General features: G+C 40.4%; 2 protein-coding genes across 2 annotated transcripts in view; one reads left to right on the forward strand and one right to left on the reverse strand.

Moving 5' to 3' along the window:
• The window catches only part of HAS2 (hyaluronan synthase 2), a 28911-nt gene extending 14122 nt beyond the window's left edge, over positions 1 to 14789 (reverse strand). Inside the window, exons 1-2 of the mRNA XM_025394490.1 lie at positions 14266 to 14789; positions 2183 to 2809 (exon numbers count right to left, since the gene is read on the reverse strand). Of these exons, the coding sequence (XP_025250275.1) occupies positions 2183 to 2809 (627 nt within the window). The 5' untranslated portion in view covers positions 14266 to 14789. The remainder of the gene's footprint in view (positions 1 to 2182; positions 2810 to 14265) is intronic.
• LOC112630202 lies at positions 12500 to 16113 on the forward strand. Its single transcript, XM_025394340.1, has 4 exons — positions 12500 to 12700; positions 13045 to 13564; positions 14591 to 14762; positions 15980 to 16113. Exons 1-4 carry the CDS (start codon positions 12500 to 12502, stop codon positions 16062 to 16064), a joined length of 978 nt encoding a protein of 325 aa, XP_025250125.1. The 3' UTR covers positions 16065 to 16113.
• The last annotated feature ends 9618 nt before the right edge of the window (positions 16114 to 25731 follow it).

Here is a 25731-nt window from a genome sequence, read left to right on the forward strand (position 1 = left end):
CTAACCAGCCTGCACTCCAAGTTCCATCACTTGTAATGCTTAGCAGCCAACATCCTCAAACCCTTTTTCCCTTATTTGTCTTTCTGTGGTTTCTGCTTTGTAACGCTCAAACCCTGAGTCAGTCAGAATAGAAGATGGCAGTGTTTAGTGTTGTGGATTGAACCTTAGGAAACTGCCATTTTTACAGGTCAAATATGGTTAAATACCGGGGGATTTACTGAGGGATGGCAAGATGGAATTACCAGTTTCAGAATGCTAAGACATTTGTACTCCTGTGTGAGTGCTTGGAACTGGCTGAGAGTCCCAGAAGGCATCAGGGCCCAGTTAAGAGCCGCTGGTCGGGTCAGTATATCTGGAGACTTCCCCTATCTCAGCCTGGAGGAAGAAAAGTTCTCAAGCCTAATTAGGGCTCTAGCAGGAGCCCTACTCTAATATTTCATATTTTGTATTATTTTTTTCCTGGACAGGCACAGCATAAAGTTGTCAAGGATACAAACAAATTCAAAACAAAAATGATGGGAGAAGAGGGTTTGGGAGGAGCAGGTTTAAAGAAAAGTAAGGAAAAACCCATACAATGAGGCCTTGATTAGAAATGACAAATGTGGCAATTGTTTTAACTAAAAGACAAAATATCAAAACAGATGTTTTCTCATTTAAAGCCCAGAACTTCATTTTTCATATCCTCTATAAGTTCTCATCATCCTTTCCCTTTGAAAATAGCCTATTATCCTCTCATCCAAGCCCAAAGTTATACTATGTAAATACCAAATGTCCAAAGATAACTGAAACTACCTTAACTTGAAAGTTTTACCTTTGAGAAATTAGGAGAAACTTGACAGAGAAATGCTCCCAACTGTCTAGAAGGGAGATTAACATGCAGATTAACATAATGAAGAAATGCCTCTAAACTCTTCAGACATCAACTGAAATTAGTCATATGGTGGCAAATGACAGGTACTATAATTTGAGTAAGGACTAAATGGTAATAAATAACAATAGTAATATAAAAAGCTTTCATTCTATCAATGATAATATCATAAATAACTTTTGCCAAACTCTTGGAATACATTAATTTATTCTATACAGAAAACTGAGACTCAGAGAGGTGGTCTGGCCCGTGGTCAACCAGCTAGTAATCTCTATGATTAGAACTTTGGTCAATTGACTCTAAAGCCAATGTCCATTCCTATCTCACTACGTGACAACCACTAGGCATGACTCTGTGGCTGTAAAGGACCCTAAAGAATAGGATGGGTTTTCTAAAAACCAGAATTTCACTAGAAATTCTTGAGGAGAGGAAGACCATCCCAGTGCCTTTCTTAAACCAGAGACATTTTTCCCCTCGCAATACCATCATGGCCAAAATCTAATTATTATAAAGTATCTGCAGAAAATTAAAACTAGAAACTCACAGGGACCCTACTAATGTTCTAAAGAAGGAAGCTTCAATGAGAACCAGGAGAGGAGAACCCCTATAGTGAGCTGTCAGGAAATTAATGGGAGACACAGCCTGCCTAATTTTCATGCAGGCAAACACCATCACAAATGCTTTCAAAGGTCAAGTTGCAGTGAGTGAGGTAATGCTGTTTGGAGAGTGAAATAAACATTACTTTGCTTTTGCTCTAAGATTTTTTTTTCCCATTTTTTGTTTTCCTTTTCCTTCTCTCAATTTTAATTTTTTTTTTTTTGCTCTTTTAAATCAAAATTGTTCTCACCACCCTTATTTTGCTCAGTCTCTGCAAAAAACATTTTATAGCCTCCCTTCAGCCTGCAGATTTTCTCAAGACCCTTCTGCTCAGGCAGACACTATATTCTTACAAAGCTGGAGAGTTTTAGAGTGTGGAAAATGACGTTGGATTTGACTTGGCAGAATCAAGGGGGCAAAGAAGGTAAGAGGGGGGAGAGAAGGGAAGGAAGGAAGGGTCTCCTGTCAAAATAATCCTGATTTTTAACCAATAACACGGCACAAATTAAGCATTTTCATAGATAGTCTCAACAGTTTTACAAGATTTTTTTTTCTCTTTTTCAAAATGTGCTTTCAACAGTCATGCTATTTTCAAATGAACTGAAAGAAGTACTGTGTTCAGAAGGGACAAGGATGGGCTATAGCATATGACTGGACAGATACAAAAGCTGCTTTATTTAAATGTATGTTTGCCCTGGCAGGAATTTGGAGACCTACCTGTACATAATCCACACTTCGTCCCAGTGCTCTGAAGGCTGTGTACATGACTTCTCTTTTTCCACCCCATTTTTGCATGATGCAGATACTTTTGTTGGACAAGACCAATTGCGTTACGTGTTGCGAGCTTTCTTTATGTGACTCATCCGTCTCACCAGGACCCTTTTCGTGGAAGTTGTTCTTCCAGATATAAGTGGCTGATTTGTCTCTGCCCATGACTTCACTGAAGATGTCCATCATGTAAAGGTCATCTTCTGAGTTCCCATCTATGACCATGACAACTTTAATCCCAGGGTAGGTTAGCCTTTTCACAGATTGCAAACATTTTCTTAAGTAGTCTGGATCTTCTTGATAGGCAGCGATGCAAAGGGCAACTGTTTTGTTCAACTTTATGGGGGTTTCTAGGGATTTTTTCATTTTCCGGTGCTCCAAAAAGGCAAACAGGCTTTGGATGATGAGGTGTGATGCCAAAAAGGCACCATACAGTCCAAAAGAGAAATAGTAATTATCCGTTTGGATAAACTGGTAGCCAACAATATAAGCAGCTGTGATTCCAAGGAGGAGAGAGACTCCAAAGAGTGTGGTTCCAATTATCCTCAGGATACATAGAAACCTCTCACAATGCATCTGTAATATAATCAAATGATACTTTGGTTAACCATGATTGTCCCACACTTGTTATATACCTAGTATCACAGGGAAAGCATTGGACTAGAAGCATTCAGGAGTTTTAACACTCAATTTTTCACCCAACTCATTGTGTGACTTTCTGCACTTCAGTTTGCTCATCTGCAAAATAGCCATAAGGATGCCCTTCTAGCATACCTCAGGGAGTTGTTTCAAGGGTCAAATGAGATGATGGTACAGGATACTACTGAAAACCAATGTATTAAATGAATACTGCATACATTGCTTTAATGTGTTAGATCACTTGCCTAAGGCTGTACTCTATATATGTGGTCATAGCCAGCCATGGACCCTGAAGTTTCTAACACTCAAAGCAGTCATTCTTCTATATAGTCCCCTCACCCCTTGATACTGGCCAGTGAAAAACATCCACTGGAGATTTTGCTAAATTTCTCACGTGTAATTTAATCTCACCTCCAAAGCGTATTCCTCAACTTAAATCCTTTCCATGCAGCCAGCTGAGATTGGAGATCAGGATACTGGATTCTAGTACTAGCTTATTAACTAACTGTGTGACCTTGGGTGAGTCCCCATACCTCTCTGGGTCTCAGTTGTTGTTTTGTAAAAATAACTGTTAAATGAGGGATTTTAGAATTGATTATTTCTGAAGTTCCCACTGATGCTAAAAATCTTCCATCCTTAAGTACCTTGCATAGATATCTATCAAAGCCCTCATAATTCTGAATTGTACTCCTTTGTTCCAATGTCTATCTCCTCCATCCACCATCACCAATACTAGATGATTAGATCTGGAGCATCACAAACCTTACTGGAACACAGTAAACACAATAAATGTTTATAGAAATAGTGAACACATTAAAGGACAAATAACATCATGATTTATTTCAGCAAGTGAGTTTCCATCCTGTTAAAAGCTATAGTACATTAGACCTGAAACACATTTCCATTCAATAATAGTCAGTTTTGTAGTCATCCCTAAATTTTGTCTATCTCCTGAAAAAAGTTTTAAACAACTCAGGGACCAAAGGACCATTTTTCCTAAAACATTTGTATTTCCCAAAGGATTTATATTTCCCAAAGCATTTCCGATGTTTACATTAAAGGGGTGGTTGGCAACCCTTTTTATTTTATTTTTTTCCTCCTGGAGTTTTATTTTCCTCCTCTTCCAAGGATGAACTATCAAATAAGATATAATTGGTATAAATGTAACATCCTCATCTTTAGTCATTTGCATCCATTTTTGGGCTTTTCTCATATTTGCACATATTTAGTGTTTAATCTTTTTCTTTAATTCAATTGATTTTTAAAAGCTAAGTAAATTTATTTCAAATAGAAACTTAGACTAAGCAATTACCTTTGCAAAATATTTTGCTTGATGTGCTATTTATAATTTCCCAATCCACGTGCCAACTTAACACTGACTGTTCACACAGTATCCTCTAGGCTATTAACAGCTGCATGGCCACCACGTTGCTCAGCTCCAAGAGGCACCATTCACACAGTCACCTGCTATTCCCTGCAATTGTACATTGAGACGATCCTGAGGGGATCTGCACTGTACTTTTGGGAAACCTTAGTGTGGTTTCTTACCAATTGTGTTACCTTTCCTTCCTGAGCATAGACTTGGTGTGGCCAAGGCTTTCCAGGCTTTGGAAATTTGAGATGTGCCACTTCCAGTGAGATCTTTTAAGAAAGATAATATACTCCCTCTCATCTCTCTGGCCCTTCAACAGGCTTGATACACATATCAACAATGTTTTAGGGAATTGGAAAGCCCCAAGATAGATGGAGCTTGGTCCTTAGATTGCCATATGAAAGGGAGCCACCCACCAAACAGGAATACCTGCCATGGACTCTTATGTTAGCACAAAATAATTTCTGGATGTTTGTTTGTCCATTATGCATTTGGGGCTCAGTGTATTCAACTAGTATAACTTAAATAATGCAAAGCACCCTGGAGATCAGGATTCTAGCTCGCGGACGTCACTTTATTGTTGTTAAATGGAAATAACAGAACTTGTCAAAGACCCCACAGGGCTGTGGTGAGAAGCAAAATGGAACAGTGTTTATGAAAGTGTTTTTAAAAACCAGAAATGCATTGCAGCTTAAAGGATCAGTTAACTAGGAAGCGAAAAAGCAAACATAACAAAAAGAAAATTGGTGTTCCACTTCTAGCAACTATGTGGGACACCATAGCGTGTAATGTTGGAGTCTGATAAATGTAACCTTAACCCAAGTGGAAAGTTTAAACTGTTGGGGAATGGTGAAATGCTGAGTTTTCAGTGAAAGGCAGGCAAGTACAGCATCTCTTGTTAATTAACACAGCTGAGGGGATGCTGAAAACTCCCACGTGGTACATTAACCAATGCCTAAAGGTGCTGGGAGCACCAGACTTGGAACTTGTCATTTCCAAGACGTGAGTCATTCTCACAAGAGTGAAAAATTTCAAGGGGACTAAATCACTTTGCCAGGGAGAAGCTTAAGTGTGTATTTAGCTTGTGTTTAAAATGACCATAGCCAGCAAAAGAACTGCCTGCCATTCTTTTCCATTATTCACATTTTCCTTGCTTTTATCAGCACACGTGGACACAGAGAGTGTTGACATAGCATCTGCTGGCCACAGCTGAAGTGGGAACACCCTCTTACATCATAAGACTCTACAGAATGTCCTTTTGAAGCTTGGGAAAAGTACTTTACTAGCATACTACAGCAACGTGGCTAGAAGTGAACCTTTGTATTTCTGCGAGATATCTCAGTGTTGTCTAGTATTGCACACACAGCATCTTGGTACAGGCCAAAGGGCAAAAGGCACATTTTAGAGCCAGCTTTGCTGAGGGAATACATTGATCTCAGGGAATGACACACAGGACGTGTTTCTTTCTAATTTCCCCTGGGCAACTGCACTGATATGGGCACCATATGTGTTAGACTTTCTGAGACAACCCCCAATTCAAATACTGTTTCATAAGCATACTCTCCTTGTCAGACATATGGCTTTGTAGTTAAATTGGAAAATAGTTCAATCCTAAATTATAAGTACTTGCTACTAGGTAGAAAGATGATTTAGAAATCTATACTCTCTAAATATTTAAAATTAAAAACTCAGATTTTTTTCCCCCAGTATGAGACTTTGACCTATTAATTGATACCAAATATTTACTAACTTGTATTCTCCAGAGAATTAGGTCAAGCCAAGTATTAAAGAACAGCTTGCTATACTATAATGCATATCATTATATATCTCTCCAGAAAGTCAATGGAGATAATCTGTTTTCACTAAAGTGTCCCAAGGACATAAAACACTGCCTGGTTTATAGCTAGCTGGTGTTCAGTAACTATTTGTTGAATGCATGAGTGCAAATGTATTCATCATCATCTTCATTATTATCATTATTATAATGGCAGCTAACATTTATTCATCATTTATTAGGTTTCAGGCAGTGGGGCAAGTTTTTTTTTTTTTTTTAAGCATAATCTTATTTACTCTTAATGACTTTGGGTGGTAAGCACATTATTAATCTCATGTTACATATAACTATTCATATAATAAAGATACCAAGACTCTGTGTATTTAATTAACTTGTCATAGTCAAAAAACTAGGAGTTGGATCCACACATTGGCATAATGCCAGATAATTATTCTCAATAAATTTGCTGAATATATTTGAATCCTCATGACAAAATAGGTGGCATTCTTTTGTTTTTGGCTAATAAAATGTCATCGTATAAGGAAAGATTAGGAAAAAACGTTGAATATTGTTTCCCTACCTTTTTTTTTTTTTTTGAGATGGAATCTCAAATCACCCAGGTTCCCAGACTGGAGTGCAGTGGTGCAATCTCGGCTCACCGCAACCTCCCCTTCACGAGTTCAATCGATTCTCCTGCCTCAGCCTCCCGAGTAGCTGGGACTACAGGCATGCACCACTATGCCTGTGTAATTTTTGTATTTTCAGTAGAGATGGGTTTCACCATGTTGGCCAGGCTGGTCTCGAATTCCTGACCTCAGGTGATCTGCCTGCCTCGGCCTTCCAAAGTGCTGGGATTACAGACGGGAGCCACTGCACCCGGCCCGAAAATTGTTTCCCTACTGCGATAGAAAATGGGAAAGTGGCACTCACTCAAGTACAGACACAAGGCTAGCCAACACTGAGATTTCGGCCTCATATATTTTCTATGTGGGAACAACCTAAAGAGATATGAAAAGTGCTTGTTTCAAAGGAAGAGCCTGGTTCCATCTATGCAACGGCAATTCTGCTCCTAATGCCAACAGCCAAAATCCTGTCGTACCATAGAAAAGGCACTGGTGTTCCCACTTCTTCCACCTGTGGAGCAGATATACAGCCTTGCTGTTGGCTCATATACCCCAGTGGGACTCTACAGGTCACTGGACCTCGAAGCCATTTCCTCTCCCTTGACCTTTTTGTATTAAGCAGAGAGCGAAGTGCTGAATGAAAGGAGAATAACATCTACTCTCACTGCCCCAGTGCAACAGTGAGAATTGAGTTCAATGGAGTTACCCTAGTTTTCTTTTTCTTTTTCTTTTTTGTTGAGATGGAGTTTCGCTCTTGTTGCCCAGGCTGGAGTACAATGGCACGACCTCGGCTCACAGCAACCTCCGCCTCCCAGGTTCAAGTGATTCTCCTACCTCAGCCTCCCGAGTAGCTGGGATTACAGGCATGTGCCACTACACCTGGCTAATTTTGTATTTTTAGTAGAGACGGGGTTTCTCCATGTTGGTCAGGCTGGTCTCGAACTCCCGACCTCAGGTGATCCACCCGCCTTGGCCTCCCAAAGTGCTGGGATTACAGGCATGAGCTACTGTGCCCGGCAGGAGTTACCCTAGTTTTCATAAAATGGTCCTTCCATTTTGGATCTGGGAGAAGCTGAAATGAATTCAAATTTATTGAGTCTACATCTGGGAAAGAATACAATTAGGTCTGATGATACCTCTTCTGGGAGGCCTTAGCTTATCTGTCCTTCTAAAGCAACTCCTCCACCCTTGCCCTCTCTTCACCCCACCATGCTCTCTCCCCTTAACCTGCTTGATTTTCTAAGTAGTATATACATATATATATGGCCATAGAGTATATATGTACATACTTTGTGGCCTTGGGGGCTTGTGTAGTTCAATGATTTCGTTTGTCCTTGCATGAAAACCAGGGCTTGGCTCATAGCAGGGACTCAATAAATAGATTTTCAATAAATAAATAAGCCCATTTGGACTCAGGCAGTCAATGTAGACTGACAGATACAGGTCCTACCCCAATCTTTACTGCAGAGGCAGTGAATATGTGCTAGAGACAACCAAACCCTTAAGGGTACCCCTCAAATAGTCTTTTTTTTTTTTTTTAAGAAATCATCTCCATAATTTTTCACCCAGATGTCTAAAGGCAATGGTTACAGGGATTCCCAGACCAGGTCTAGAAGGCCTTTGGAAAGCAAAGATAGAAAAGGCAGATGGTCCCCAAGAGCATTTACAGGGATTGTGAGTTGCAATCTGAGCTATCTTATGAGCTCAGGGGTCAAGTTTGGGGCATCAACTTTTATTATCTTGAATTCCAGTACCCTTACAGTGTTTATTGTCCATTGATCCATATGCTGCTCTATATTTTGGCTCTAATGACTTGTGAGCATGTGTGCATGTATGTCTTGTCTCTTCAACTAAATAAATTATCTAGTATTAACCAGATTAGCAAATATTTTGAAATCAGTTATACTAGTATTCAAATCCCAGCTCTGCCATCTACTATCAATTTCAGAGAATTTGACCTCTGGAACTAGACTGAGTTGGGATAGAATCCTGGCTCTTTCTTTTAGTGGCTAGATGACCTCGAGCAAGTTATACAATACTTGTCATCTTCAGTTTCTCCATCTATAAAATGGAGCTAATCATATTGACTCATAAAACAGATGAGATTTTAAAAAGGAATCTAAGTATATATTTTAAAAAGAAATTATCAACAATGAGATCTTAGTGATGTTAGCTTCCTGCCAGTAACTACCTAATAACCTTGACTCTCCTTCCATTTAACTCATTACTTATGGGTTAACAAGTAATAACTATGGCATGATGAAAAGGAGGACTGGGAATCAGAAGAAATGGATTCAAGTCTGCACTCTGCCTTATATTAGCAACCTGGCTCAGACAAACCGCTTGAGGGTTCTATGAATAAGTCATGTGTCCTTGGACAATTCAATTAATATCTTTGAACTTAAGTTGTAAAGTACGCTTGTGTCTCTTCATCATTATATTTGAAAATCCACTCAAGACTAGGTTCAGTGTCTTTTTAACTTATAGCCAAGTATTTAAACACACAAAGGCACAAAAGATGATGCGACATTTAAAGAATGTTTCTCTAATGAAGGCGTGAACTGGTTCTAAAACACAGGCTGTCTTTATGCATAAACTCATGTTGTATGGGAGAAGGGGCAATAGGCCTTAAATCATATGCATGATAATTAGAATAGGGAATATTAATCTAGCCTGGTGACACTAGCAGGGATAATAGAGATCTGCTTCTAAGCAGACATACTCAGGTCAGGTGGTAGCTATCTGCTGGCTAAGAGCGGATTAGGAAGGTATGGTGAATAAAAGGTTAAAAAGTAGTGGTTCCCAAATTTTGCTATATATGCAGATTACCCACAAGTTCATAAAATTTACAGATCTGTGGCTCCCACATTTTGAGTTCATTGATATGGGCTGTGCCCAGGTCATCACAAGTTTTAAAATCTCCTCCGGCAATTCAACTATATAACAAAGTTTGGCAACTACTAGGTTAAAGTAAAATAAGACTTTCATGACCTCATTCACATTGATACCCATCCCTGATGTGTATTCCCTCTGCTACTGTCCCTAAGTAGAAATCTGAGATAGGAGGACCCAAATGAAGTCTCCCCCCAGCAGGTTTCACATTTCAACACATTCCCCCCTGGAACACAAAGGATAAACCCTCCCAACTCCCCCTCCCAACCTCCCTTCTCCCCTTCTGACCTTCTCTTCCTCTCTGGCTTTGAAGTCTGCCTTTTTCTCTCCAGTCCCACTGCAGTTATCCTAGCAAAGACCCTTGAGCCAAGCTTCCAGGGTTATGATACAAGCCTTTGTTACAGGACTTGTCACCCCAGCGGTGTCTGGGTTCAGAACTGTAGGTTTCAGATTTCTTTTCCTTTGCACCATCTATATTAATCAACTCTTTCTAGGATGTGTATTCTTCCAACTGCTCTACTGGTTCCTGAACTTCACCATCCTAAACTTAGTTCACAGTGTAGGGGGAAATAATTACCAAATGGCATGGAATCTTAGTTTTATATGTACCTACATTGGCTCCTGGGAATTATATCTATAGGTCAAAACCCTACTTACAGAGCCAAATGTAGCACAAATGCCAAGTCTCTTTAAGAAATCTTTACTGATCTCTCTCAATCAGATGTGATTTCTCAATATGAACCCCCATAAAACTTGACTAGTGCAGCTACAGCATAAATTAGCATGAATTCAATTCAAGGGCATTATATTCCAAGAATTCTTGAATTAAATTCCATCCACACGTCTTACTAATTAATTTACTCTGAGTGAATTGCTTAACTTTTCTGAGGCAAAGTTCTTTTACTTACAAAACTTTCTTTGCAGATTAGGATCAGATAGATGTATGTAAACCATCCAGTTGAGGGCCTGAAACATACTAGACATGTGATAAACAATAGCTGTTGTTTCTTATGGGCCAAATCATATTTTGTCTTACAGTATATTTTTAAATTTCATTAAATAAACTTTTAACTAATTTTTAAATTATCTGCAGTATAGATGTATTCAGTTAAGAGGCATTCATCAATAAATTTATTTAATTTAAATAAGAAAAATATTTAACAGTGTGACCTTGTTATATTTGAGTCTCATCGGTAACATTCTCCTAGATTGTGGGAAAGGCAGCATATATATGAACTCCACATGACTACCATTCAAAATATACTTTTTTTTTTTTTTTGAGATAGAGCCTCACTCTGTCGCCCAGGCTGGAGTGCAGTGGTGAGATCTCAGCTCACTACAACCTCCACCTCCCGAGTTCAAGAAATTCTTCTGCCTCAGCCTCCCTCAGCTGGGATTACAAGTGGCCACCACCACACCTGGCTGATTTTTGTATTTTTAGTAGAGACGGGGTTTCACCATGTTGGCCAGGCTGGTCTCGAACTCCTGACCTCAGGTGATCTGCCCTCCTCAGCCTCCCAAAGTGCTGGGATTACAGGAGTGAGCAAAATATACTTAAATAATTTAAGGCTGTATGCAGTAGGATAATACTTACTCTACATAGATCGCTGCTAGAGGGGAAAGGATAAAACAACAAGTTGGGGTGATGGAAATTAGTTTTCTCTACAGGTAGCTGTCCCTCCACTCCATTGATATACGAGCTGCCACCAACTCTGTCACTGACAGGAACACAGCCTGGGTTTGCATGGATAAAGAGGAGAACCCAGAAGGAGACATGGGGGTTATGCTCTGTCCTCCCGTAACTTTAACTCAAGGATCACACTTCATACAAGAGCCAGGAAGCTAATAATGCAACAAACTACTTGTTCTTAGACTTTGAAAGTAACTGTGTAATATAACTTTGAAAAAGGGTATGTCTACCTTGATCCATTGACAAAGGACTTCCCCCAGAGTGCTAACAACAGGAAATAAATGAACCAGTGAAAAGTGTTTAAAATTTCAAGAAAAAAAATATTAAAAAAAAAAAATTCTTACCTGGTAAGGAAACCATGTATGGGAAAGTATTTATGAAATTCAATACTATGGGGCTATATTCTACAGACCTAACAAAAACGAGTGGTTCCAACTAACTTACTTTCTAGTAACAGTTTCTTACTCACTTGTTGCACAATTCCCCATTTCCAGGAAGGTAGCTGACTAAATATCTTTGCTCTGTGGAGAGTGACATTAGAATTTAATGCTAGTCACTGATTTGTTAAGTCCTTGAATTTTTATAAACTGCATAACTTTCTTTGATAAAGGGATTCGACTCTGGGTACAGTACAAGTAACTCAGGTAATACGCATTTGTCAGCACGTCTACAGTATATTTTTCTATTTACCAGACTCAGGTGATATCTAAGAAAAAAGAAATAGGGGGGATGATACTTTAGCTATAATATTTTATTCTAGAAATGTCCACTAAGAAATCAGAATTATCTTCCCAGAATTGGAGACATACAAGACATAATCTATCAATGCAACAGGTACCTTAAAGGGTTAAATTGTCATTGGAAATGTAAAAGAATCCTGAAACTATTGGCAAAACTTTTGGTGGAGTATGATGGTACTCAAAATACAGTACCTCAGCTGTACTGATGAATGTGGTGGAAACTAATGAATGAGTCAACTTGCACACATTGGAAGGAAATAAAAATTTAGAATTTAAAAGTTCTTTTCAATTCAGTAGTCACAGAACTATAAAACTTAAAATTGTATCTACGAAGAGGTTGACGGACTTGGATCTATAGAAATACATATTTTAATTTTAAATCTAATATCGTGAATGTAAATATGTGTTGACCGTTAAAAACTTTATTCTTAAAATAACCTTTTTAAAAAATAATAACCTGACTTAATACCGCCAAAAGTACTTATCATATGCCTTAACCGCAGTGAGAAATCCGAGTTAAAGTCTTGGAATGTACAATGAGCGGTGAAGTTGTCTCCCTCTTAACAAGCGGCCTCACTCCTCCAGCAAAGGCCATCTACCAACTTCCTTCGCTTTATTCTAACACTGAGCTGATGGTCTATATATACTCAGGCCTCCAGTTGGGGGAAGCCCTTGGTGGCCAATCGGGGCTTCCCTATCTATTGCGTCACACCTCCCCCCTGCGTGTGACGTCAAAGGTAATCCCAGCGCAGACACGTGGGTTGGAGCAGCCTCGCGTTTCTGGGCAATTGCTCCCGAGACCCAACAGGCAGCAACGGTCCCAAGGGTGAGGAAGTGGGCAGGGAGGGGCTGATGGGGCTTCTACACGTTCCCTCCCGGAGCGCGGCTGCAGCAGCTCGTTCGTCCCAGAGGCGCGCGGTGTCCCTGAATCTACTCAGCGCAGGCGTTTCGGGGACGGAGAGGAACTGGGGGAAACTGGCACCTAAGACTGTGTAATAGGACCCGGGTCTTGCAAGCCCTCCTCCCCAGGCACCGCCCCTGTGCTCCCAGCGCCTCTTTGCAGCCTTAATTATCCTTTTAGCGCCGTTCCCCCGCGGCTGCGTTTCCGTGGTCAGAGGAAGAAGGCTTTCTCGCCTCCCGCTTCTCACCCTCATACAGACCCTCCTTTCAGACCCGCCCTCCTGTTCACAGGGACCCATTTCGGAGCCCTGGCTCACGCTGGGCGGGAACTGGAGTGACGAATTCCGCCCAAGGTGTTGATTATCCATCCCAACCCAGCCTCTGGCTTCCCTCCCACCTCCACCCCAGCTCCCGCAGGCCCCTCGCCCCCTTCCTGGGCTGGGCGCTCGAGACGGCGCCCCCAGATCTCCCACCGGGCAGTGTCCCCAGCTGCAACGGAGGAGAGAAGCGCCGGCGTGCGCTGTGCCACGTCGGAATTGGCTCTGGGGACGTTGCAGCTGCCGAAGCGCAGCGCGCGGTCCCCACGCACGCCCTGCCCCCGGGCGGCCGGAGGGTGGCCCGGCGCGGAGAGGAAGGATGCGCGCCCTCCTCCCGCTCCCATCTGCGGGTGCCACTGCCTGCGTCAGGGACCCCTGGCCCGAGTAAAGCTTCCGGAGCCGAGCTGAGCCCAGACTGACGAGCCTGACACTTTAATGGGGTGCGGGAAGTGCAAAGGAGGGGAGGCCCGGGAAAGGGGGGAGTGGCTGAGAGGGGGCCGGTAGCTGCGAGGAGGTAGAGAAGGACCCTCCTTCTCCAGGGTCCCCGCTTGTCGGAGCTGGAAGCCCAGATTGCTTAACCCTTTGCATTCCCAGCAAGAAGCGAGTTTCTCACTTAAAAGTAAAACGCGCTGGGCTATTTCAGTTTTTCTCCCCACAGTGTGTGTGGTGGGGGAAAAAAGGAAGGGAAGGGGTGGGGGCGGCTGTGCAGAATGCATTTTCCTTACACATTGGGAATTCTTGTTTCCTAACTCAGGAGCCCCTCTGCTGCTCCGGAAGATGCAAAATGGAAAAGTACATCTGGGGACGTGCAGCCTTCCCCAGGCAGAGAGGTTACCTGTGTCCCCAGAAAGGCAGCGGATTTCTAGCGAGAGCCTCAGAAATGGGAAAAGAGGGCTATGTTGCTAAGCCTGACAGTGACCTGAAATATTCCCTGATCTTCAGTCTGTTGGAAATTTTTAAACTTCCAACTTTTCTATCGAAACTGGCTTCAATTTTTAAAAAACAATTATATGGATAATTTCTTCCTTCTCCCTGGCCTGTTTGAGGACCTTCATCCTTCACCAAAACGCGCCAGTGTAACGTACCTTGTTCAGCTCTTGGTCATAAAGGCGTCCTCAGCCTGTCTGTGTGGTCCCGGAGGGTCGGTGGCGGGCAGTTTCCAAAATTGAGGTAATAAGAGATCAGATGAATTTGAGACGACCGGCCAAAAAAAATAAGAAATTTAAAAACAACATTTAAAAAGGACAGGGGAGTCTTAAATGTTTGATTCTCCCCCACTTTAAAAAATAATTTCACTAATAGTCTCTTTATTTTTCCGTTGCACTTCAGTCTAATTCTTTAAAAAAAAATTATGCTTTAAAAATAAATTAACTTTTCTTTCTTTCTTTTTTTTTTTTTTTTTTGCTTCAGTCTTTCTGCCCCCGATAACAGAAAATCTCTTTTTCGCCTTACGGAAAAAAAAAAAAAAAAAAAGACTGTGGAAGACTCAGCAGAACCCAGGAAGCGCAGAATCGGGAGAAAAGTCTTTGGCTGGGGCTGTTTCAAGTCTCTGGTTCAATGGGCTGCTCGAAGCCAGGACTGGGTAATTCTTTCCAGACGTCTTGACTTCTCCTTCCTCGCCGTTGTTGCCTTTCTGCCTCCTCCAACTTAAGGGGGTCTTAACAAGTGAGCTGGTGGGTGTTTTAATAGGGCGGCGGAGGGAGTGGGGGGGGGGGGGAGGGAAGTGGAGAGGGAGGGGTGGACTGGGGAACCCTGAGGGGAGGGAACTGGGAGCGCGGGCGGGCGGGCGGGCGGGAGGCGGGGAGGGGGAGAGGGAGAGAGAGAAATTGGCCATTCAAAGCCTTCTCTGAGCTAGAGGCCGGTTCTAAACTCCAATGAATTCAATTAACTTGATTGCTAACGTGTGCAGAGAAATGCAAGACACATAGGGGGCCACCACCTGATTCCCTACTCTCCTCTGGCGGCGGCGGTGGGAGCCCTCGCCTCTTGGAATTCCCTGAACTCCCGCGTTACAAGTTCCCTCCAAGCGATAAACTCCCTGTTGCGCTTAAGTAATTTGTTTTAAAGCCAAATGGTGCCCTTCAGCTAAGTAACCGACCCGAGGAGGAACAGTTGGGAGGGGTGTGTGCACGTGTGTGTGTGTGTGTGTGTAAGTGTGCATGTGTGTGTGTACCTGGAGCCTTCGACAGCCGGCTGGGACTCTAAAAAGACCGCGCTGGTCCACCACTTGTTAACCCTTTCTTCCCGCCAACTCAAAAGTTTCTGAGCTGACGTCAAGTGTCAAAGCCTTTCTCATAAAGAGGTTTCTGCCGTGGGTGGGCAGAAAAAATAGAAAAATAATTATATGTATATTTTTGCTCAACCTGGTCCCCTAACGTAAAAGTACTCAAACAGCGCGCATTAAAAATACAATAATAAAAATTGTGTTCTGGATGACTTGTATTTAGCCATCTCGAAGGAAATGGCTTAAATGGCTTTTGGTTCTTGCAAGCCTTCTGCAAAGTTAACGAGTAAAAATATGTCTTGCGTGGAGATGGCCTGTCCTCGTCGTTTTCACAATGCCCCAAGGCTGGGTAGAGTTCGTTTTTTGGTTACTCCTCCCCCCCACACCCCGCCCCCTTTCTTTCCCTTGGTCCTTGCCAACAAGCCTGCTGATGACTTAAAATGGACAGTAGGTGGCACTGTTTAGGAAAAAATGAGAGTGAGTTTACAAATTAACCAACTTGGTCTTCGGAGATTGCACTGAAACTGTTACAGGATAAAACAGGTTTTTCTTTCTTTCCTTCTTCCCCTTCCAAGGATCTTCCGAGGGTTGGACTTCTTTGGAACTCGACAGGACTTTGAAGACTGGGTTTTTAGTCCTTATCACATATATGGGCTATAATGAATAAGTCGAAACAGAAAAGTCGAATAAACTGGAAATGATGCTTTCAGCACGTCGCACAAGGTGTAGTGTTGGGGCATGTGATTAGAGGTCAAGCATTTTACTGCAATACCAGGTAGTCAGCCATCCCAGTCCCCAGGGGCCGACCTGCAAAGTACTGCGCGTTTCCGCCCCCCTTCCCACCCCCACACACAGCGGTTACACCTCTGGGAAGCATTACCTTGGCCTGATGACTTCACGCTGCTCAGGGGAACCCACTGATTTCCCCCAGCAAACCTTCACGCTTCAGCCTTTGTTTAAACTCTGCCTTAGGTGGTTCAACGCTTCAAGAGACTGGCTTAAATTTCAGAGCACAATTTCATCCCACTTCATCAGACTCGAGCTTCCTGATTCAGTTTGTCGGTAGTTTTCAAATGCTAAATTATAATTTTAAATATATCACCTAACTTCTGTACTCTGACGTATAACGTGGATTAAACTGATTGGAGGTAGAGTGGAAATTGTGGGGTGCCAAGTGTCTAGCTGTGAGACCCCAGGGAGACACTTAACCTTCCAGCTCTAAACTTTCATGAATATGATACATAATGCGGGAATACCTATTATTGCTTACTAGCATTTAACTGTGCCTGTGCTAATAGTTCAAGCAAGAAGCACATTTGCTAAAACTGGGTTTCTTTATTATAGAAAAACACATTTGTTGTTTCTCGCCTCTTACTTGTAATTCATTACCCATAAAACAAAAGTAAAATGTTCTCTGACTGCAAATGGATGTAAAAGCTGATTATACAGTGACGCATTTCTGTCGTCCTCCCATCTCCACCCCAAAGAAAGAGGTAAGAGACTAATACAATGTGAAGCCAGAGGTGAAAGTTATTTGAAAGCAAACTTTCAAGTTTGAGAGAGACTTTACATTCAAATCCTATCTTTGATGTTTGCTGTTTGTGAGATCCTAGAAGCCTATTTCACCTCTCTGGATCTTCATTTCCTGGTTGATAAATGGAGAAAATAGCTACAAAGTGGTTTTGATGATATAATGTGTTAAATTATATTAAGAGCTTAGCTCAGTGCCTGCAACATTGTGGGTATTCAGACAAACATTAGTACTGCACTCTTTTCCTGGCCTTATATTCCTTAAATTATTCTTGGTGAGCATTAACCATGGTTTCATTCTAGGTTCCCTTATTTGACCTACTTCAGCTTTGTACTGTCCCCTCACTCTTTTATTTTTGTTTTTTATAGAGATGGAGTCTCACTATGTTGCCCAGACTGGTCTCGAACTCCTGGGCTCAAGCAGTTCTTCTTCTTCTACCTGCCAAAGTGCTGGGATTATAGATGTGAGCTACTTTGCCTGACCTCTTCACTCTTTTAGATTGACTTAGTCAGTGCCCGTGAATATATCCCAGACATTCACATTTAATGCAACTTCTTTTCTGAGTCTCAGGCCAAACTATCGGTCATGGAGTACTGATTCACAAGCACCAAATTAAGAGACATAAGATCCAGTTTCACAAATAAGCTATGGCACCAACCAATTGAATAACATTGGATAATTCACCCTCAGCTTTCTATCTTACAGGAGCTGTTTGGATCAGAAGATGACATCCTTTCAGCCATCCCTTTCAGGTTTTGACATCCTAAAATATACCTTATGGAACACATACCTGTTATGCTTTCACCTGTACAAGGCAACAGAGAAAACATGGTAGTCTTTACTTGAGTAGATGTGACTTAGCAGTATATTGTTGCTGACCTCCATCCCACAGCACAAAACGTATGTTTATATATCTGAGAGACAAAGTATCCAGAACAAGGATTTAGTACCTTCGTAATCCTCTGTATATGTAGTTCTAGAACTTTTGGTAAAGAAACTCTTTATACTCTTAAAAATTATTGAGAACCTCAAAAACAGTTTATATGTTATGTCTATCAATATTTACCACATTAGACTTTAAAGCTGACTTAAAAAGTTTTAAAATACTTAAGTCATTTAAAGTAATAATAAATGCAGTTACATACCAACTTAATAACATTTTGTGAAAATAGCTATTTTTCAAAACCAAAAGTGAGAAAAGTGTCATTATTTTCCATTTTTGTAAATCTCTTTGCTGTCTAGCTGATAGAAGACAGCTGGATTCTCCTATTTGCTTTTGCATTCAATTGTTCTGATTGAAGTATAAGAAAAAAAATCTTGTATCATACACATATATAATTGAAAAATGGAAGAGTATTTACATAGGCTTTTTAAAGTATTCCTCCTTTATACTACATCAAAACTTGGTAAGTTACAATGTTGTGAATTGGCCCAGGGCTTGGCCCTCTGAAGATTTGCTGAAAATCACTGACATGAAGTAGATTAATAGGAGAAAAGGCATATACATTTATTTAATGTGTATACATACACAGGGGCTTTTGGAATGAAGACCCAAAGATACAGAAGAAATTGTCTGTTTTTATGCTTAAGTTTAACAAAGAATGGACAGCCATGTAGAAATAGGACAAGACAAAAAGGGCATAATCTAATGCTAGCTGACTGAGTGAGGAAGCCCAGCAAGGCCTGTCAGTGTGTACTCAGTATGAGTGAATTTTGTATACTCTGATAATACATTATCTGTTGTTCTGTCTTACACTGTAAATGAATCTTTTATAATCATTTATGAATTTGTAATATTGTGTATTGATTATCTAAAAAATACAGGTCCAATGAGTTATTTTATTTTTATTTTTTTGAGACAAGAGTCTTACTCTGTTGCCCAGGCTGGAGTGCAGTGGTGCAATCTCTGCTCACTGCAAGCTCCACCTACTGGGTTCACGCCATTCTCCTGCCTCAGCCTCCCGACTAGCTGGGACTACAGGCGCCCACCACCACACCCGGCTAATATTTTTGTATTTTTAGTTGAGATGGGGTTTCACCGTGTTAGCCAGGATTGCCTCGATCTCCTAACCTCGTGTTCTGCCCGCCTCGGCCTCCCAAAGTGCTGGAATTACAGGCATGAGCCACTGTGCCCAGCCAGGTCCAATGAGTTATGCAGATTTTCTAAATGTTGACACATTTCATTTTTGATAACACAAAAGATCACAATCATTAATATTACCACCAATCCCATCCAGTGTCTTCAAATATTAAGAATCTGTCATGTCCATGGTGGCAAATACAAGTTTCCCAAAATTCTAGTTTTCTCTTGAAAGCTCACATATTATCATTAGCAATAAATACTGTCAGTTGCTTGCATTGTAGTGACAGGTTCACTAAGTTCAATTAAAAAAAAAAAGGCTTCCAAATGCCCATACTTGAATAATAGTAGTTTGTCTGTTAATTATTCTTTCAAGTAAAAGTTATGTTCCATGATAAAAGTGGCCAGCGAGGCTTGCAACTCAATCACATGAAAGCTTTTCCTCCAGATAACCAGGGTAGCTTGGTGTGTCCTTTCTATTTCTTCACACAGAATGTTAAAAAGCCAAATACTGAAGGATTAAAATTTAATAAAATTAAAACTATTGGCTGGGCACAGTGGCTCACACCTGTAATCCCAGCATTTTGGGAGGCTGAGGTGGGCGGATCACCTGAGGTCGGGAGTTTGAGACCAGCCTGACCAACATGGAGAAGCCCTGTCTCTACTGAAAATACCAAATTAGCTGGGCATGGTGGCGCATGCCTGTAATCCCAGCTATTCTGGAGGCTGAGGCAGGAGAATCGCTTGAACCTGGGAGGTGGAGGTTGTGATGAGCCAAGATTGTGCCATTGCACTCCAGCCTGGGCAACGAGAATGGAAATCTATCTCAAAAAAAAAAAAAAAAAAAAAAAAGCAAAAAACAACTATTTAGTGCTTTATCAAGGATCTTCTTAAATGAAACTTGCTATTTATTTCCTAGTGAGGGCTTGGGGGTAAAGCATGTGAGAATGACTGCTGGTACAGTTTGCTCCTACTATTTTCCAGCTAAGGCACTATCAGTTTTGCCCATCATTGCCTCTGCATCATCAGTATAAATGTCAACAAAGTGAAAGATTAAAATGCCTTAGAATTAATATTAAAATCACTCTGATGCCCTGAAAGGGCTTCAGGGTCCCCCAAATATCTACAAACCACATAGAAAATACTGGTTTGTATTAAGCATACCAAATGCGGTAGTGTACAAATCTTTTACTTTGAGAATATAGACAAACTTTTGCACATTGAGAAGATACCTAGCAATAAGAACAGGAATATTGATAGCAACTCTGTTTCATGATGCATGGCTGTAGGAATTAGTAATGCTTAGTGTGACACAGAAGATTCAGAGGACGCAGGAGACACTGGGAAACTTACATGCCTTGGAAACACATACGAGCTTTAGCACATACCCTATGATCCCAAGACTGTCTGTATACCACTGGGGATTAAAACATATCGTATTTCAGTTCCACAAATGATGGAATTTCTTAAGAGTCTGACTGTGTAAAGATGGGAAAGAATTAACCTGAAATTTAGTTTTTTATTTCCAGTTTGCGTGAGGCAAAGGAATTTCCAGCATCTCATAGAAATTGGACTACTTGCCTTTTAATGTTAATTCCAAGCCTGAACTCCCATGGCTCTATAATTAATGCAGAGAAAATGTTGAAGGTGGTATGGCTGTGTTAATGATGGTCACTAGATTTTAAAATGTGAAGAGATGGAGATCTAAGCATTTATAAGACACTCAAGAAATTGGAATGAACAGATTGGAAGAGATTAAAATACTCATTGATTGATTGATATAGGTAGAGGAAGATCATTTTATTTATCCTTGTAGTTTTTGAAGGTTTCACTATATCGGAGTAGTAATTTGTTAATCTTTGATCCTTTCAAATTAGACTCTGAATATTATTTGAGTTGTTTGTTTGTTTGTTTTCAATTTGAGATGAGTTTTACTCTTTTTGCCCAGGCTGGAGTGCAATGGCGCGATCTCGGCTCACAGCAACCTGTGCCTCCCAGGTGCAAGTGATTCTCCTGCCTCAGCCTCCCAAGTAGCTGGGATTACAGGCATGTGCCACCACACCTGGCTAATTTTGTATTTTTTAGTAGAGACAGGGTTTCTCCATGTTGGCCAGGCTGGTCTTGAACTCCTGACCTAAGGTGATCCACCCACCTCGACCTCCCAAAGTACTGGAATTACAGGGGTGAGCCACCGCGCCTGGCTTGAGTTACTTTTTAAGGATTACCAAAGTGAAAATGAAAGGAACAAAAACCAAAAGTCATAGAAAACTCTTTATAATATCTCTCAATAGGCCTTTCCACAGATGAGGAAATTAGCTTTAAAATATTATATGACTAAAGCTGTACCCTAAACAGTAGGTAGGTATTCAAAAGTATTTAAGGTCAAAAACTGTGATCTGATTGGCAACAAAATCATCAAATATAGCCATCTGGATCACTTATTGAAAAAGAAAGTCCTATATTTTTGAACTTTACATTAGATCACTGAATAATTATGTAGGAGCAAAGTTTCATATTATTGAACTATTTAAATTTTAAGAATTATCTCCAGATTCATGTGTGTTTCAGATCTAAGGGTAGAAAGTTATTTTACATAGCCTAAATAACATGTTTATCACTTGCATTTTTCCGGACCCAGATTATAGAAAAGGACAAAACTATCCTTAATTTAAATGTTAGCAACTTCTGTCAAGAAAAGTTTGTGCTTTACAGGACAAATCAACAACAGCAGAAAGTGCTACTCAGGGGGAAGGTTTGTAATCTAATCTTCCTTTGATATTTTAATGGCCTTAATTGTAATCCCTAAAGATAAAATTTTAAAATGTGTGTGTGTGTGTCCATAGCAACTGCTAATAATCTTGATGGGAGAAACAGATTAAGTATCTACATTATAGAAATAATCTTCCTTGGAAACTACATGGCATTTTATCTTATTCCTGAAAAGCTTAACAAACTTACCAGCTTTTTATTTATTTATTTATTTATTTATTTATTTATTCATTCATTTATATTTTTTTGAGATGGAGTTTCACTCTTGTTGCCCAGGCTGAAGTGCAATGGCGCGATCTCGGCTCACCACAACCTCCGCCTCCCAGGTTCAAGCGATTCTCCTGCCTCAGCCTCTTGAGTAACTGGGATTACAGGCACCCACCATCATGCCCAGCTATTTTTTTTTTTTTTTTGGTACTTTGTTGAGATGGGGTTTCACCATGTTAGACAGGCTGGTCTAGAACTCCTGACCTCAGGTGATCCACCTGCCTTGGCCTCCCAAAGTGCTGGGATTACAGGTGTGAGCCACCGTGACTGGCCTTCAGCTTTTTTCAAACCCCAAAAAGATGTGCTTAATTTCTGGAAACTGATTTGTTTCTTATTAGAGGGTGTAGTTGCTAAGCTTTTCTGGGTAAAAGAATCTTTGATAATTTGGGATAAAAAGTGACTCTGTTCCCAAATTAATAAATATGCATTTGAACATTCTCTCACAATTTTGGGGACATTACAAACTGCTATCCCTCAGGCATGTTCATGGACAGATTAAAAAGCCTCTTGTCCGATAGAAATATTGTGTGGTCTTTGGAAAGACTAAAAAATCCAAAATTGTTAATTACAAAGTAAAAAGCTTAGGAAACTTGTATTTTCATCTACAACATCCATAAAGGAGAAGTTCCCAATCTTCAAAGTACTTACAAATTTAAAAAGAAGACAAAGGGAGAAAGAAGTCAAGCCAACTTTAATTTTTTCTAATGATTTACACTAATTTTCTTTTGATGCATCAATTTGAGGGAGAGAAGATCTCAAACTAAAGAAATCTTAGTCATTTGGGAGAAAGCTAAGAAACTGGGAATATAAGATTTTTAAAGAATCCATTACATTTCCCTTTTCTCAGGTATTGACACCTGATTTTATATTTTTAGGAGAATAAGGAAATCCAAATTCTATTCCAAGTTTTCAAATTAAGAAGCCTGTGTTCACACACACAGGTGGCTGAAATCCTTGTCAGGATGGAGGGGACCTAAAGCAATTCAGTAAATTGAGACTTCCTACCTTTATCCAAGAGAGGTGTTAGCTCCAAGACCCAGTTAGTAGAATTATCATTCCATTTGCAAATCCAGGGCTCGTTCTGTCGCTCTCAGTCCTAATAATGCAATTATTCCAATTCAAGGGCTGGTACTGTCACTAGCAGTCCCAATAATGCCATTAAGAAGTGTGACTCCAGGTATTAGTCACATCCTGCCTACCGTAGAAGCCATAGCAGGGTAACTTGAGGATGAAAGCAAGTGATTGAGAAGCTTACCAAATAAATTATATTTTTGTGAATTATAGGTGTGTTCTCTATCATAGCATTTTCTTTCTAGTATTTTAGGGTTTCCAAGTTCAACCCAGATCAGTGCGGGATTGAGAACTTAGTGTTCAGTGGTTCTAGCTGTATATTATGTGTAGGCAGAGAACCAGGACTTAGTTTGATTTTGTTCCTGACTCATCTCTTGCAGACAGCACCTGTTGTTTGTTCACACCAAATTCATCAGGCTTCTAATTAAGCAATTGTTTGTTTTGAAAATCCAGGTGGCCTCAAGAATCAGAGGTGAAAAGGAATGTAAAGCTGTACTTCTCAAAGTGGTCTGAGAGTGGCCTCCATTGCAGTGAGTTGGCTGCTGTTAAAAATATAAATTTTGTGTCCAAACCCCAGACCTAGCTCCTCAGAATTTATAGTAATGGGTTCTGGGCATATGTCTGCTTTGAAAAACTTCCCCAGGTCATTCTTATATAAACTCTGAAGCTTGGGACTTTTACTTTGGGGGGTGTTGTAGATGAAAACACAAGTTTCCTAAGCTTTTTACACATGACTCTTTACAGTTATATTTGTGTCCTTAACTCTAATTGGATAACAGAAAAGTAACAATGCCTGTTTTTGCAGAATAGGATTGTAAATTCCAAATTTTTTTCTCTTTAATGACAGTATGTTTGTCTTGAACACCCTGAGGCTTATATAATCAATAGGTTATCTGCTGGCACATTAATCCAGTGATTTCTATCACAAGTGAGAAAATATCAAGTATAAAATAGAGGGTTTTAGACTTGAACTACCGATTTGGGGCACCCTCACACTTCTGTCTGCATGGTCTTGGGAAAATTGCTCAATCTCTCTAAGCCTTAGTTTCTCTGTATTTATATTCTCTGTATATAAAATAGACATGGTAGTAAGATCTTACTTAGAGTTCATTGTGGGGAGTAAATAAAATTATCCTTTGAAAGCTCTGATAAGCAAGAAATAAATGTTTGCATAATTATGGGTGTTGTTGAAAACACTGTTAGGTTGAAAGATGATACGTGTACTCACCCCTAAGAACTTGCTCCTTGGTTACAATGAAGATTTTCAATTTCCCCTGTTCTGGTAGGCTTCCTGCTATTGTATACTTCTAGATTATGCTCAGAATTTAAAAATGTAAAAAGCTGGTCAAGACTTTTTGAAGGCTTAAAAGCTACAAATGTTATTTTTAATTCCTAAAGAAAATCCCTTTAAAGTACTAATTAAGTATCAGGCGTAAGTATGTAGTTTAGAAGGAATTTACTATAGGCGTTATTAACCATGTCTACTTAAATAATAGGAAACTCCATGTTCAAAAAGGCTTAAAAGACAAGTTTAAAATACTTCTTTGAAATAGTTGTTTTTGGCCGGGCGCGGTGGCTCATGCCTGTAATCCCAGCACTTTGGGAGGCCGAGGCCGGTGGAGCACAAAGTCAGGAGATAGAGACCATCCTGGCTCACACCGTGAAACCCCGTCTCTACTAAAAATACAAAAAAACTAGCCGGGCGTGGTGGCGGGCGCTTGTAGTCACAGCTACTCGGGAGGCTGAGGCAGGAGAATGGTGTGAACCCAGAGGCGGAGCTTGCAGTGAGCTGAGATTGCGCCACTGCACTCCAACCTGGGCGACAAAGCGAGACTCCGTCTCAAAAAAAAAAAAAAAAAGAAAGAAAGAAATAGTTGTTTTCTTTCTTCCCTATTGTAATTTACCCAGTGAAATTAACAGAGTTCTCATCTGGTTTTCAGCACACCGTTGCTTCATCGCATGCCTCCAGCTGAACGATCTAAGGTGCGAGGAGGTCAAACGACCCCTCCAGGTAACACACAGTAAGTCAGAGATTCAGGCCAAATTCAATTTTTGTGCCAGGGCTTTTGACAAGTTTCTAGGAGTGTCTGAGAATAAATGGTTAGCTAAAACTGAGTCTTTACACCTTTGTTTTAGAGCAAAGACAAAGGATACCTTTTTTCTTATTGATGTTTTCATTCAATTCCAATTTCTAAATAAAATAAAAAAATTTCTAAATATAGTAATTCAGACATGACTTATTAACTCTCCTCCAAATAACTGAATTTATACTGCTATCACATTAGAACCCTAGCAGAAGACTTTACCTCTTGGAATTTCTGGCCAATTTGATCTACTTTCGGCTGTCTCTCCTTATTTTGAGCCATCATGTTCACTGTTGCTGCATATTCATTCACCAAAAGTTTATTAAGCATCTATTATAGTCCAGGCACAAGTCTTGTCATTAGCATTTGCAGGACTCTGCACAAGGATACTTATAGTGGCTCATATGCCATATGTCTACATGCCTAATAGTTATAAAACAAGTTGGCGAAATACTTGCTAAAATTAGTTCTTTCTACCTTGACAAAAAACTTTGCAAGGCCAATTTGAAATTTAGAATTCTCAAA

The sequence above is a fragment of the Theropithecus gelada genome, chromosome 8 (genome assembly GCF_003255815.1).
Source record: "Theropithecus gelada isolate Dixy chromosome 8, Tgel_1.0, whole genome shotgun sequence".
Taxonomy (NCBI): Eukaryota; Metazoa; Chordata; class Mammalia; order Primates; family Cercopithecidae; genus Theropithecus; species Theropithecus gelada.